Raw genomic sequence first — 15,499 nt, 5'->3', positions numbered from 1 at the left:
ACCAGCTTGGAACTGTGCAAAAGGGAGTGGAGACCATCAAGCAATCCAGAATTTAGGCGTTGTCCAAATTCTAGACTGATTTGTTGCCTTCTGTCCTGTATATAATATATAATATTTTTCTTCCAACGCTGCATTCTACCCATAGATTAGAAACAGCATTAATCTAATACTCTTTTTTAAAGACTTTGAAAGGAGTTCCAGGCATTCAAAGTTGATGGTTTCATTAATACATTTTTCTCCTTTATTTCCCACCCACTTACCCCCCCCGCCATAGCAGACACACATGGGTAACTCTGTAATAGTAACCAGGTTCTTTTGGTTGTCAACAAAAGCACTGGCACATATACAAAGAAAAAGAACAAAAATTAAGCTCCTTCCCTCCACCCCCCTGCCCCATAATCCATTCAGTTATGAAATCCTAAAAGAGAATCTCTTCTTTCTCATTGTGCTTCTAACCAAATTCTGTTTCCTATGGCTTAAGTACCTTATTTCAGAAGACTATGAGGAAGAAAAAACACGTAAGAATTTCATCAAATTATTTTCAGACTTTTTGGCAACTTCTTCAACCAATTAAGTACCTAGAGCGAGCAGGTGCAGTACATCCTCTCAGCTGTTTTGCTGTATTAACAGCATGTTGACCAATAAGAGAATGGTGATAATCTACATAATATGGTTTAAGAGATTAAGTGTTCATCTCAACATTGAAACTCAGGGTTACAGAGAGAATGGCAGAGCAAGATACACAAGAAGAAAAGTGAAAATATGTTACTGATTTTTTTTTTTTTTCAAGCAACCTACAAATAGTCTTTTACGATCTGCTGCAGACTACCTTAGTGTCCAGTATATTGTACTGGAATTATCATATCCCCTTGATTTTGGAATCCTTCTAAGCAGTTACAAGTTTTCTATGTTCAAAAGTTTGTGAGGCTTCAGGCATATGTCAGGCTGTCTGTAATCTTGCCTAATACATAGCACACATATCATCCAGAGTTACAGTTATTGTAAACCCATGGTGTTTGGATGCTCTGCATCACCTTCATTGCAGAATGAAAAGAGACCCAGCTAAATACTGTTTTCCTTTCAAGACTTTTCAAATTTAACTCACAGAAACACTTTTTCCTCTCAGTTTCTTTGCAAAATTCTTTGCAAGTAGTCTTCATGCTAGAACCTTCCTATGTTCAGTTCAGCCTTCTCACATATAGTGTTTACAGGGCACATGATTTGTAAGGGATGGAAGATTGAGCATACCGAGAACACTATGTGCTTCCCTGGAAAGGGCCTCATGAAAACAGATATGCCACAGCTTGTCAGTTAGTCCTAAGTAGGTGCAACATTCTAGGTAAAACTACAGGGACAGACAAAAAGAGCCTGTCACTCAAGGGCAAAGCAGTGAGAGCCCATGCTAAAATTCAAGTTGATGTTTACTACATAAATTACTGAAGTCCCAATTACCAAAGCATGATAAATATGACCCCATACTATTTGTGAACACTAAAATGCTAACTAATTCTTTTCCCCCGACTTACTGTAAAACCATTTTCTAGATGAGAGGCATTTAAAATACTTTAAGCAAAAACTTCATTGCTACTGCTTTATTCCACACATACATTTTACTTTCCTCCTACTCCTTCTAACAGCTAGAGCACATACTCCGTATCTGCTCCTTCAATGGCTTTTCTGACTAACAGGTTTTCAGATTTAACAAAGAAATTGTTTCAGTTACAACAAATATACAGATTATGAGAATAGCAGCATAGAACTAGTAGAAGCATAGAACATAGAAGTGAAGTGTTTATGCTACATTTTAAACTAAACTCATCTTCCAAAATATCAGACTTCCACTGGAAAAGATGAATTGCAAGAACAAGGCTGTATTTTTCTACCATTTCATACTAAATTAAAATTAAAATTTCATACTAAATATAATTTAAAATTTCATACTAAATATAATTTAAAATTTCATACTTTATTTAAAATTATTTTAAATTTAAAATTGCACACATGTTTTATAATTAAAAAATAATAATTTAGAAAAATAAATTTTTAAAAATTAAAAGTAAGTCTGATGACTATGAAAATTCCACTCAGACTCCTGACCCCATGCTCAGACAACCCAGTGCAGCCAGAAGAAAAATCCTATCTAGGAATTCTAAACCATATTTATGCACACATCATTATCTAGTGGATCAGGAATAGTCATCATGAGGCATCATGACTGATCCAAGTCCATCTAGGACTGCTGATACTCCAAAAGAGGTATTCCTGCCTTGCCCCTCTAGATATGCACTCCACACTTCTTTAAGAACTAGCAATGCAAGTTATATATAGCGTACCCACTCTGTAGTTAAGAATTTATCCCTCCGACCAAAGAACAATATTTTTCAACTCAAACAGTAAGGGTCACCTGGAACAGAGAACCGTTTTTCCTGGCAAAAAAGCAACTTTTTATCAGCAAAAGCTTCCTGCAAAAGCAGCCCATCAAGCAACTCAGAATGGTGCCCCAAAGCCTGCACACCACGCTGAGCCTAACAATGCATGCGCAATATAAAATGCCTTGCAATGTCTGTAGCTCAACTGTCATTACTCTATAGTCCTCAATCAGAACCGACACGTGTATCTCAACTGAAATCCAGAATCCTGTGCTGAATACACATGCACCAAAGTCTTCTAGGGAGATGAAAAATAAGCAGGTAATACTCCCTTTTTTAAAAGATATTCAGAAGTAGCAGTAACTGTGTTCATCTTCACAGTAAGTTATTAGAGGAAGTACCTAGAAAGCAAGAGAATGAAGTCTCCTCCATTATACCCAAGAAATACAAAACACACCATAAACTTACAGCCCAAAAAGTTAGAACAGACAGCTGGAAGGGAAGAATCCTATATTATGTTTCATGACCTCAGAATTACTCTTAGCTTTTTGGTTTAAATCAAAAGATTACTACAAGAAGGCACAATAGTGTCTTTAAGACTGGAGATCCCATCTTTCCAGATATCTGGACTAACTACTTTAGAAAAATGGTGCCAGGCTTCCTCTCACTTGCTCACTCTCTGGCCCACTGATTCTGGCAAAGTATCCCCGGACTGACTGTTTAGGCATAGAAGAAAAAGCTGATCAAAAATCTATAATGCAACAAAAACTTTCATTATTTACTCAATTAATTCTCTTCACCAACGTATAGATAAACAAGTAAGTACTACCACTGACCAATTAGGAAGACCTCCTACCAGTAGTGTACAACAATTTTTTTCCTACATCCCCTATACAAGTTATGAAGAACTCATTATATTGTATATGAAAGAGCAAAAGATAAGAGATAAGAACAGTACTCTATCTTAAGAAGGGTATATTTGTCATTTAAAACCCAAGCAGACATTGAGCTTGAAGCCACCAATTCCAATCCTTTAAATTCTCTGTGAAGACTAAAGATGGATTTTGATTAACTACAGATGGTTATCTCCTCATTTTCCTAACACATAGATCTACAAAAATTTAGTGACCAGCTACACTGTTTTAAAGTTGTTCATTCATGAAAGTGATACTTAAACCGGTGACAGACTCTGCTGATACAAGTGGAGCTATTACTGTGAGTTAGGTGCACAAGGAAACAGGCTGGAAGATCCAAACGAAAAATACTTTTGGTAAAACCAAATAAAGTGAAGTCATTTAGATGTACAGAGGCAGGTTGCTGAAACAGGAGCCCAAGCATTTGCAGGAAATGAAATCAGAAATGAACTGGATTTACTTATCATCTACAGATGCCTCTCAAACCATATAACAAGAACTCTGCCTGAAACATTCTATTTCTGTTCTCAGATAAAGAGGTAAAAGTACATTTAAAAGACCTCTTCAGTGGAAGTGGAGTACAAAATCGAAAACAGCCGCTTGCACATCATAAATAAGTGGTCCAAAGAGGGAGTGCTATGCAGGACTATGCATATGCATAGATTGAGGAAATTTATGAGCAAACCCACATGAGAAAGATAACTTATTTCTTGGATTTAGAGTACTCTGGATGAGTTAGACACTTTATATTAAATCAAGGTTCAATGGATCAACAGCTACTCACTATATACAGTATGTCTTGGTGGTTTGAAGTCGCTTCAAACTATATAGTCTTAATCAGTGTATTTGCTCTATTCCAAGAGTAGTAGTAATAAATATTGCAGAAGTTATGATTAAAGTATGTACCATGCCCATACACAAAATTACATCTTTGTGTATAACAGCAAGTTTGTAGAACACATGGAAAACATAAGGGATATATAACAGGTTTCAGAAATGTGGAATTAATCTTAATATGTCCAACAGCAAAATTGGAAAGGTTTCAGAAAAATGCTAGAAGAACAACTGAAGTTCTGGAAAACATGACTCTAAACTGGCAGACTCCCTCCCAGGTAAGCTCCACTCCTGTGCTCTAGTATTTTTCATCCCCTCATGCTATGGCTTCTTAACTCAAACAGAAAAACCTGCAAGTGGTTTACAGTAAGAACACATTCATGGTCAAATTACAAAATCCCTTCCTTTCATATTATTCTCTCCCCCCCCCCGCCCCGCATTAATTCAAAGCTCCGAGTCATGTGAGAAGCTCTTCACCTTCTTCTTCCTGTTCCACTGTTACAACATTTTCTACTGAAAGACTTAAGCAGCATAGCTTAATTAGTTCACTGAAGAAAAGATTATTAGAGGTTATCTGATCATGGTACACAGCCAACATCTGGAAAAAATATTTCTACTAGAAGATAGTTCAGCTAGAAACACAAGAAGTAGTGCTTGCAAGCTAACACATGAATTAAAACAAGAACCAATATAATAGAAATAAGCAAATAGTAATAAAATAAATTATGCACTAGCTAAGCAGCAGGGAAGAAATCCAACAATGAATAACTTTTCTGGTGGAACACCCTTTTAGAAGTGATTGAAAGCAACATTACATTTGAAGTTCTGAGAGAGAAATAGAATAAAATCCTAAAAGCTTATTGGGGGTGGGGGGAATCATGTTAACTATGATCTAACTGCATTTCCTTAGAAATTCTGGGATGTTAAGATTTCATGAGGAGATAGTAATCACAACTTTAGCACACTTAATCACACCTTGAACAGAACTGATGAGGTATCCACTCATGCTCAGAAGCTTCCAGGTCTGGAAAGGCACCTAACCACTAGTTAAATGAAATTACGTAACTCCAGACTGGAATTTGAATTCCATGTAAACTCATACAGGGATGTTACCTCTTTGTATGTTTAGATCACAGCTGATCTAGCCATGCTGATAACCATAGCACTGGATCCAGCATCCTTACTACTGAGTTACTTTCATTCAGAAACACATACCAGAAAATAAAAATGGTATTTACCTCTGGCATAATGCATAGGAAAAAGAATATTCTTGCAGGAAGTGTAGAAGCCAGCACTATGTACCCTGAACATCGCTTTGTAAGTCTATTGCAGGCAAGAAAGCCTGGCTGGAACTGGTAAAAATGGTATTCCAGGAGTTTCTAAATAGAATTGGTAACAACAACAGACTGGCTAAATAGCAGACAACTTGAGGGAACGTTACAATAACAATCTCAAAGACAGCTGGAAAGAGCAGGGTTCATGGCAATTAAGAAGATTCATTGGAGTGGAAGGAAGAGAGAGAGGCGATTTATTTATTTTTACCTTTATGTACAATTCACAGTGAACAAGCTAGACAAGTCAAAAATTATGTATAACAGCTTTTTTCATAGATATATACATACCGATTTCATTATAGAAAGGCAGCTATTCTGCAATACCTGTTGCAACTGGTGAAACAAAATATATATATACATAACGGGGTTTTCTGGTTTGGTTGTTTTTTTCTGGGAGGAACAGAGTTTTTGGCTTTGACTTGGTTTTTAGGGGAGGTAGTTTATTCATGTGCTAAAAACATCATGAAGCCAAGTATTCCCACAGAACACAGACCTAGGGGATCCATATGCTTGATCTTGGAGAAAGCTCCACCATATAATCTTGTCTGTCTCAGTAAGTGTCAAGCAAATTTACATTTGCAACTTATCTCTCTTTAAAGAGAGCTTCCTAGCTTTGATATTTTTAAGTACATGCAGAACTACCTTTTTCTCTCACTGTAAATGAGTAGCTCCCTAAAGTCCTTTCAACCTCAGATGCACCATCAGGCACTTATCACAAGTACACATAAGGTATGGCTAGATTTTCACCTGTTATAGTCAACCACACAGTAAGTTACTTTGAGTACTTTTGTCAATATGTGTATACCCAGAAGGTACAACCTGTTCTCACAGTGTCTGACTTCGCTACCACAGTCTTGCCATTTTCTACATGAGGGTACATCCAAAACAGAATGACAACTGAGACTATTGCAGATACGTTATCTCATGGGCAAAGCTTATCTATTCCCCAAGAGTACAAAGTTTCCCAAGATCTGTAACAGTTGTTAACTGCCACCTGGGGCTGGAAACATTGACAAAAAAACCCCAAACCAAGCTGTTTTGCACACCATTTCAGTAACAGCTTATCTAGTGACAGCAGATGGCCATATGTTGTGTTCTCTGCCCACCTCTGACATCCCTGTCACTTATGTTCAGGCACAGTACCTTCTGCATACTTCCTGGAAGTTTAATGAACACTCTTATATACAGATACATAGATGTACACACACAAAAGTAAATCCAACCTCCTGTGGCTGCCCACAGCTTTCCAGCAAATAAACCTAAATTGTCACATAAACCCAAAATGATGGAAAAAAAAGATTGTCGATGTCCTGTAAAGGCAGCAGTTAAGAGCAGGCTGCAGCCATCAGAACAGTTTGGCAAACATAACACGCTCAAGCAGCAGCCAGGGAAGAAGGCTCCCAGACATAGGATGTGGGCAAAAGGCAGGTCAGCGATGGCTGAGAATCCTTGACATAAATTGTTATGTAGGCACGTCCCAGCCTGTCTAAAGGACAATTCATGCAGAATTGCTGCTGAGAAGGTAAACACACATTCAGATCCTACTGCTTCTGATAAGACATTTTCAGTGACAGACCTTCACGTGCACAATTTGCAACCCTGTGTATTTTCTCAGTTTGCAACTGCAATTACCACCTGCATTTGCTGATCTGTGCTGTTCCATGTGTAAAAGCATAGTATCTGTGGAAATACTTTCAGGAAAAGCAGAGATGTAAAGAGCTTGAGGAAAATGTACTGGGGATATTTCAGGGTTTTTGTAACAGCTGCAGGGGAGACCTGAACTGTCTTACTATTTTATAACAAATTGTGTGATGAATAGTGATTTTGCCAAGGCAGCCAGGCAGAAATTGACTCTGGAATACAGGATCATATTCAAGTAAATTCAAGCGTTATGTTCTACAATCAGACACGTGAAAAAAACATGTAGTGTCTATATGCAGGAAAACAAAGCTAAAAACAAGTGAGATAGCAAGAGAAGTGTGCCCTTCATTCCGTGCCTAGCAGAGCAAGACTAGGAAGGCTTCAGGAAACTGTAGTCATTAAAACAGACTCTTGTTGAAAAATGCTAGATCAAGTGTCACACAAGTGGAAATACTGAAAATTGGCCCTGCTTGTGAGAATACATATTAAGGAAAAACTAATAGGAAAACAAATTAAAGTGAATGAAATAAAAAACAAATGAAATTAAGTCAAGACCAAAAGAATAAATAATCAGAGAAGAAAGCAGCAAAAAGAAAAGTGAAAAATTCAAATGAAGCTATGAAGTACAAAAATCTTTATCCAGACCTTTTCAATATACGGAAGGTAGAGTTCGGTCTACTTCCTGATCCTTGTCTGTTCTGTTTAGCTATGAAAACAACACTCAGAAAGAAAGAACATTTATCTTTTACTTACAAAGTCAATCCTTGTACTTGAAACAGTTTTGTGCTGCTAGTAAGAGATAGAACAAATGCACAGCATGATTATGGAAGCACTGAAGTTTTTGACTGCTGTGTTGCAGAGACTCAGGGCTGGAGTCTCACTTTGTATACCAGAACTATTAAGCCGAAGTCATCACATCAGCCAGTCAGCAGCAGAAAGACTTAGTTTGAGCAAACAAGAATTGATTGTCTTGAGTTGACATTTAAATATGACTTTTTTTCCCCACCATATGATGGAATCTCTACACTAAGATGAAAATCTATAAAAACTAGTATGTGGCTCATGGATGGATGCTCATAGGTTTATAAATGTGACCTGAATGCTGAATACTGCTGAATACTAATCTGCCTTTCAGATTTAGCAGGTAACTTTTTTTGAAGTGACAGCCCATAAATTAAAGCATTAAGTTACACCAAGGTAAGGGTATCTTCGAGTTCGAAGTATTAATTGGAAAACCAGTGCAGTTTAACTTATTGAAGTTATTAGTGCTAAGAAGCACAGAACTGGGGAGCAAGTGTCTGGAGTCTGTTACCTGCACTAGATCTCCACAAGAAACTAGATGGTAGCTATACTATGCTAGCACTAGTTTCTAGCAAATTGTTTGGTTTGGTTCTTTGTTTACATTTGTTGTTGGGTTGGGGGTTTTTAACCCAAGAATTCAAAAATACATTTCATTAAGATAAATTCCAGGACTGCCTGCTTTTCCTTGAAAGGAACCACTGCACTCATCCATAGTAACTGACAGAATTGTTTTCAAAATCTCCCAGAAAGGTAATCCACTCATCCATATTAAAAAATAACAAAAAACTAACCTCTTGTACTGAGGAAATTCTGAAGTTTCACACTTAGGTATGTATTCCTGCCATTCTCCAGACAAAAGTAACTGTGATGTGCAGTAAAGGAGTGTTACTGAGGGGCTTCCTTTAACTCTCAAGGAAGGAATTTGTCACTCAGACCTTGTTACACTCCAGAAGCTACATCAGAACAAAGCACTAGTAGACTGCAGAAAGCTGACAGCTAGCAAATCCATGCAAGATCTTATTCCTGTGTACTTTCCTACAAACATTTGACAGTCAGTCAGCATGTGACGTTACTCTATACAACAGAGGCTGTACATCCAAGCAGATGTCCATTTCCTCCTTTCTTACCTTTCCCTCTCTCACAGTAGAGCCACATAAAACACCTTTGGCACTTAGGCATTCTCCCAGCTCACAAAAACTGATTTTAACTATCCTCAGCATCAGTCAATACATTCCTGATCTCCAAGAAAGAACACCAGGCTTCTCAAAGGACTAAACAACCTTTTTATAGCATTCATTCAAGATTATATATTAAAAAAAAACCCCAACATAAAAAAACCTACAGACAAGGAGCTGCTAAGAATTGAAGGCTCATTCTAGCTATGAATAGTGATAGCTCCCTCTGTAAGACACTTTATTCACTGGTATTTGCTCATATTTGTCAATAAACTTTAAGCCATATGCTGTCAAACGATTCATTTTTCTTCTCCCTCTGATTTTGCTGTCTGGATAACATTTGAGAGGTCTATTTAGTCTACATACATCCGAGGACATTCTCAGAAGATCTTGTTTCCCCTATCTGTAGGAAGCTGCAACTGATTATTGCAGTGAAAGTAAAAAAAAAATAAAATACAGAACTCAGGAAAATAAAGTATGAAATTTCAAAAATTACTCTAAAGATGCATGAAATACGCCTGTATGTGATCAGATGTTCAACTAGGCACCCAGGCCATCACTCCAAATGACCTTCTGCCTTTGACGGCATCCCAAACTTCCCTAATTACACACTCCCTCTTTGCAATTACTACAGACTCCCTGCTGACCTTCTAACCCCTCTTTGCCATTTGCACCCCTGAACTCAGGGCATGCTCTGAAATGCAACAGAACAAAACTGCATACAGGGTGCCAGGAGCCATTAAGCAATGCTCCATGGATACTCAGTTGCACATGCTCTTGGCACACTCAGAAAAAAGCTTAACAGAGAGTGAAAAGGGAAAGCAGAGCTTGAGGATGAGGACAAGCTCAACTTGAGAAAGCGAAAAAGAAAACAAACTTTGGAAGCAGCACTGAAGCTGTGAATGAAGGCAGTGCAGAGCTTGGGAATAGATGCCTGCAGGATAAAGTCAACACAAGTACCTGGTTTATCTTCACATTACTCAGGCAATTTTTAAAATTACATTGTTAAACTTCTGGTACCTTTTTATCTAAGTCCAAGTCCTTTTTTCCTCCCTAGTTTTTACAGCATTGGTCTACAGCAATTGCCTTATATATGCAAAGCTGGAACATAAAATTATTCCTAATAGTACAAAGCAATCTCTTCTATTTTAATTTCCATACACCAAGCTCAAGTTCAGCACTGAGGAAAATGGGTCCTACAAAAAAAAAAAAAAAAACAACAAAACAACAAAACACCCCGGTATTTTACTCAAACATAATACAGGGCTACTGAGTCACTGCTCTAGTTTTTACCATCTCACTCACAATAGCATCTTACCTCAGAAGCAGTCCCACTTAAATCTCTGTGTGTATTTGTTAAGCATGGTACTGTTCAATAAAAGAGCAATAACTGACTGGCTTACTTTTGCAGGTACATTTGTTGAATGCAAAAAGCTATGAAATTGTAAGAACCCTGAGAAAAAACATCTTTTTACTAACTTTTGAAGGCAGCCCCACCTGAGAGTAGGGAATGCACTCAGGGAGGACAAGGTCTCAGAGGAAAATTCCACCTGGCCTCTGTCTCCCTCCTTTCACATCCATTCTTGTCTCAATGGTAAAAAGTAGTCTCCTCTGGCAGTCACATGAGGAGTGGAACATTTACTTTGTATACATGAGGATGAGGAGGAACATTAGTCTGAAGGCTCCAAGTCAGGTCAGAGGGCACTCTGCGCAGATACAGACAACCAGCAAGCTATAACCGCCTCTTCATCCCCACACAATCCCTCCCCTGGGGAACTACAGGCATGTCCCACACAAAGTGTACCACCAGCCATGGCACAGCTTTGCTTCCTCTTCTGAAAACCTTACCAGCTTCATGAGTAAGGGGAAAGCAGCCACAATGTTGGGTATGCTACACTGCCTGCAAAACCATGTCTGCTGGGCAGAAGGTAAAGTGAGCAGCAAGAGAAGGTCCTTAGAGTACTGGGACAGCAAGGCCTCTTTGCTGGTGGCTCAGTAATGCACTCTGGTCAACCAGGCAACAACTGAGGACGTGAAGTCCAGCCAGAAGCTGCAATGAAAGTTCATGAGGCTCATCTAGAAGAGGCAAAGGCTCAGTTTAAAGGCACTTGGGGATTTCTGAGTGGACACATACATGATGCGAACTGTAAGGTACCAGTAAAGTAGACAGAGAAACAAGAGAAGTGAGACATTTGTTACTGAAGAGAGTCTTGTGCTGAAGAGCCTGAGAAATGCTAAATAATAGGTAGCTGAGACAACTTTCGAGTGCAGTAGGTACATGTTTTTCAGAAAAATTATTTTCAGCACATGTGATCCCTTCAAGTAATCAAAAGTAATGGTTTGCAGGGACAGAATTAGAACAGACAACAGAAGTTATGAAAAGAGAAGGTTTTAAAACTTCTCATATTTATTCTTTATAGAGTATGATACTACTGTCAATGCCATGGTTATATAAGCATCTACTAACGCATGAGATCAACCAACCATATTTGTGATTCCTCCTCTTTGCTACTCCCTCTTTAAGTTAGTGCAGCCTATTGGGGTGTTTAGTACAGGTTTGAACTGGGTTTTGGATAATGCAGACAAGAACCAGTGACAGCTGTTTGTAAAGCAAGATATATAGGCAAAACTAACAAATACAGAACTACCGTTTTCAAATGCTTACTCCTCCAGTAATTTCCAAGGAGAAGCCCAAGCCTACAGACCTCAATCCAAAGACAAGGTGGCATATATCCAAGAATAAGCACAAGAGGTGTCTCTCTCAAGTACCAACTATTTCTGATCCTCTTTTCCATCACCTTCTTATAACACACATTACACCTTCCTGCACCCATCCAGTCAACTCCATTCTATTTTCTATATGCTTGTAGAAGAGATTAGAACACAAAGTTGGATTTTTTCAGTTCCTCCAGGCCCCCCCCCCAAAAAAAAAGAAAAAGTTTTGCATCTTTACTTTCCTGAGTGACTGCAGAAACCATGGAACAACCTCAACTTAAATTTACAGTAATATTTACAAAATCGTATTTTTACAGTGTGCATATCAGAAATACTTGTCTTCAGCATTTCAGTAAACAGTAAACAGAAAATGGTAAAGCACTAGGTATCAGTCTTGTTTCTGGACACAATAAAATATAGCAACACAGTACAACTGTTTTAATAGACAGTGGTGTTATACTACTTCTTCATTATCACTTTGGAAGACATAAGCAATGCTATCAAGGGATAAGTAAAAGATGTATATCAATGGAGTTTTGATTTGTTTGCTCAATTCAATTCTTCAGAAGTGTTTTATAGACACACTCCTATTGAAATTTGGAGGAACCTTCCCACTCATTTTCAAATGAAACATGACTAGAGAACATGGCTACACACCTATTAGAACATGACACACCTCTTCAGCATTGCTGAAAGTAGATGAAGATAGCAACACTAGTTGTTCTCTCATTGTCTCAAGCACCATTATTCCTCACTCATAACCACACAGTATCTATAAAGCTACACACACATAACTGATGCTGAATAACAGCATCAATTTATCAAAACAATAGCTTACTGTGTTTGAGGCATGTTTTTTCCTCCATTATAACATTCTTGGTGTCAGGAGTTACACCAACCAGTTCTACTGCAGGCCAGCAATGGCTCCTTTGAAAGCAGCATTTGTATATCCCACCAAAAAGTATCATCATGACTGCACACTGCCGATGCCAAGACATTTCATGACCAACTACTTGGAATGATGCCTGAGGATTTCCAGCTCAGCTCTGCAGCAAAGGCATCCCACTATGTTTCTTTCAGTGAGAAGAATATGAATGGAGACAGGAGGCAGTAACCAACATGCTTACCAAGCCACCACAGATGCTGAAGACAGCCATGTGCATCTCCTGTGCATTGACATGCCCACGGTAGAAACAGTGGCGCAAATCAGGGGAGGGCTGCTGCTGCGGGGCCCCTATGTGCACCACAGTGTACTGAGCGGCAACAAAGCCCGCATCAGCACTCAGGTTGAGCTGGAAGACCTGCCCGTACGCGCTGAGCTGGTAATGTGTTCGGAAAGCGGTGGGCTCCAGTGGTGCCTCCAAGCTCCTTTTCCTCCTGCTGAAGTGATGCGCGTGAGGGAAAACTTCTCCAAATTCATTCACTCGGACAGGTGTGACGATTTCATAGGAGGAGAGCTGCTTCACTAAGGTCTCTGCAACAGAAATCAAAAAACTCGGCCTGAAGCAACCGCACAGCGGCGACCTTCGCTCGCACCCGGCACTCGCTGCGCTAGCCAGGGGTGCGGTGACAGGCGGGGACAGCGGGCCTGCCTCCAGCGCGCCCGGCGACACCCCGCTCCGGCCGCTCCGGCCCCACCGCCCGCCGTCCCGCGCGGCTGCCGTGGGGCGCCCCAAGGGCCACCCCCCCCAAACGGCGGCCCCGCTGCCCCCCGTGAGGAAACGCTCCCGCCGCCCTGCCCGCCGCCCCGGCGGCTGCCCCACAGGGCACGGCGCCTGCCGCGGGGCCAGGACCCCCGGTACGGCCGCCGCCTTTGTTGCCGCCTGTTTACCTTGTCCCGGGTGGAAGCGGGCTCCCCGCGACTCGATGAGGAGCGGGCAGAGGAGGCACAGCAGAGCCGCCAGCCACCTCGCCACCCGCATGGCTCGCTCGCGGCGGGCGTGCCCGCAGCGCCCCCGGGCCGCTGCCTCAGCAGCCGCCGGCGGCCGGGGCCGGCCCCGCACCGCGCGGCTCCTCCATGCTCCCCGCGCCCCCCGCTGCTCCGCGCTCCCCTCACACGGCCGCGCCCGCGGGAAGCCGCGCCGCGCCCGCGCTCCCTCTCCTCCCAGCCCCGCGCCTCCGCTGCCCCAGTTCGCTCGCCGCCACCGGGGTGGGCGAGGGCGGCCCTTCCCGGCCCTTCCTCCTCCTCCTCCGCCGCCTGCCGTGCCCAAGCCCGTGCCCCTGCCCCCGCCGCCGGCGGGGAGGCGAGGAGGTGCCCAGCTGCCCTCAGGCGGTGGCCATCCCCCGACCCGCACTTCAAAGCGGGCCCCGGGCGCCGGCCCGCCCCCGGGGCTGGGGCTGCCCAATGGCGCAGGGCAGCCCCGCGCGCGGCCGCCGTGCGGCACCTCCCCCTCGCGCACCGCCCGCCCGCGCCGGGACCTCGGCCGGGGCACGGGGCCCGCTCCCGCCGCCTGCCGCCCCTCGGCCCCCGCAGAGCCCGGGGGCGGTGTCCGCTCGGAGCCAGCCGGGCCTGGGGGAAGCCCGGCGGTACCGAACTCGCCCCGGGAACGGCGGAGGCAGCGCCGTGGGCTCGGGGCGCCCCCTCGGGCTCCGTGTTGCCCGCGCGTACCCACCGCTCACCCCACCCTGCGCCTCGGCGGCGGCGTGAGGGCGGTGCCATCGGCAGCTTCGCGGGGAGCCCGTCTGCCGGCAGAGGCCGACGCCGGGGCGCTGGCAGGCCGGGCTTGTAACGCCGGGGCCCCGCGGGCTTCGATTATTGTGCCTGGGCAAAGCCTTCACAAACCGCCTGTGCCCGCACTCGGGGCCTGCGCCCCTCACATGGAGCCCGGGGGTTACCAGCCGCACTGCGAAGAGGTTGTCAGGAGGCCCTGCCGCGGCAATCCCTGTACAAGTACAATGGTTCCTTTTCAGGAAAAGTAGGCAGCTCTGGAATTTGTTTTGCTGAAATGTAATTTTCAGTTGTTTGGTCCTTCTTATAACTGTGATTAAACCTACGTCTTGGGAGGGGGAGAGCAGGAATCTCGCCTCGAACCAAAAAACCCACAAGTTGGAGAATCCATTTCGTTGATGGCTAATCACTGTCAAAGATAGGTGAATCATTTTCAGCAGCATCCATCTAAACGAAAGTATCTACAGTGCAGATACTTACGGTGAGCTGGGTTTCTGAGCCGGCGCGGGGTCTAGCCAGTACAGGCAGTGAGATCTGTCTGTTCAGCCACCAATGCTCTCCAGAAAATATGCAACGCACACACAACTTGTTTTCAAATATTCCTTTTGTCTCCTCTGTATTAAGTGCTTTGTCTCAATCTTTTCTTGTCTGCTTCAACAAAAAGTTAGTCAGATAAAAGGTTTCAACAGAAATGCTTACAGTGTCTGCAAGTACTGTCTTCAGTGCATTTGTTCATCGGTGCACTGGTGGCCAAGATAGCACAAACAACTTCAGAACTGATAACCAGCTTATTGTATGTCTGGAGGGAACAGAGTGCACAAGTGGAACTGAGGTCATCCAGCCTCTCCCTCTGTTCTTACTGGGGTACCAGAGGAGCCAGTGGCCGCTCTGTCAAAGGCAAAGTGGCCTCAAGGATGGCCTTTCAGCCTGAAGTGCCTTTTACGTCTTCAGGCTGTTTTGTGATCTGACTCACCTGTTACTTTAGGAATCTTTGTCAGGTAAAACAGAGTTGAAGGACGTTTCCTTCTCCTGAAATAAGGGAATGAGC

The 15,499-nt window shown here is 42.6% G+C and overlaps 1 protein-coding gene across 1 annotated transcript in view; it reads right to left on the bottom strand.

The window, feature by feature from the left end:
- ADAMTS20 (ADAM metallopeptidase with thrombospondin type 1 motif 20) overlaps nt 1-14,078 on the bottom strand; it is a 100,880-nt gene extending 86,802 nt beyond the window's left edge. Inside the window, exons 1-2 of the mRNA XM_056341449.1 lie at nt 13,615-14,078; nt 12,911-13,257 (exon numbers count right to left, since the gene is read on the bottom strand). Of these exons, the coding sequence (XP_056197424.1) occupies nt 12,911-13,257; nt 13,615-13,705 (438 nt within the window). The 5' untranslated portion in view covers nt 13,706-14,078. The remainder of the gene's footprint in view (nt 1-12,910; nt 13,258-13,614) is intronic.
- Nucleotides 14,079-15,499: the final 1,421 nt, after the last annotated feature.

Source organism: Falco biarmicus, chromosome 5, assembly GCF_023638135.1.
Source record: "Falco biarmicus isolate bFalBia1 chromosome 5, bFalBia1.pri, whole genome shotgun sequence".
In the NCBI taxonomy this organism is placed as follows: domain Eukaryota; kingdom Metazoa; phylum Chordata; class Aves; order Falconiformes; family Falconidae; genus Falco; species Falco biarmicus.
The sequence above is the reverse complement of the archived record's forward strand: the minus strand, read 5'-3'. Positions and strand labels throughout refer to the sequence as shown.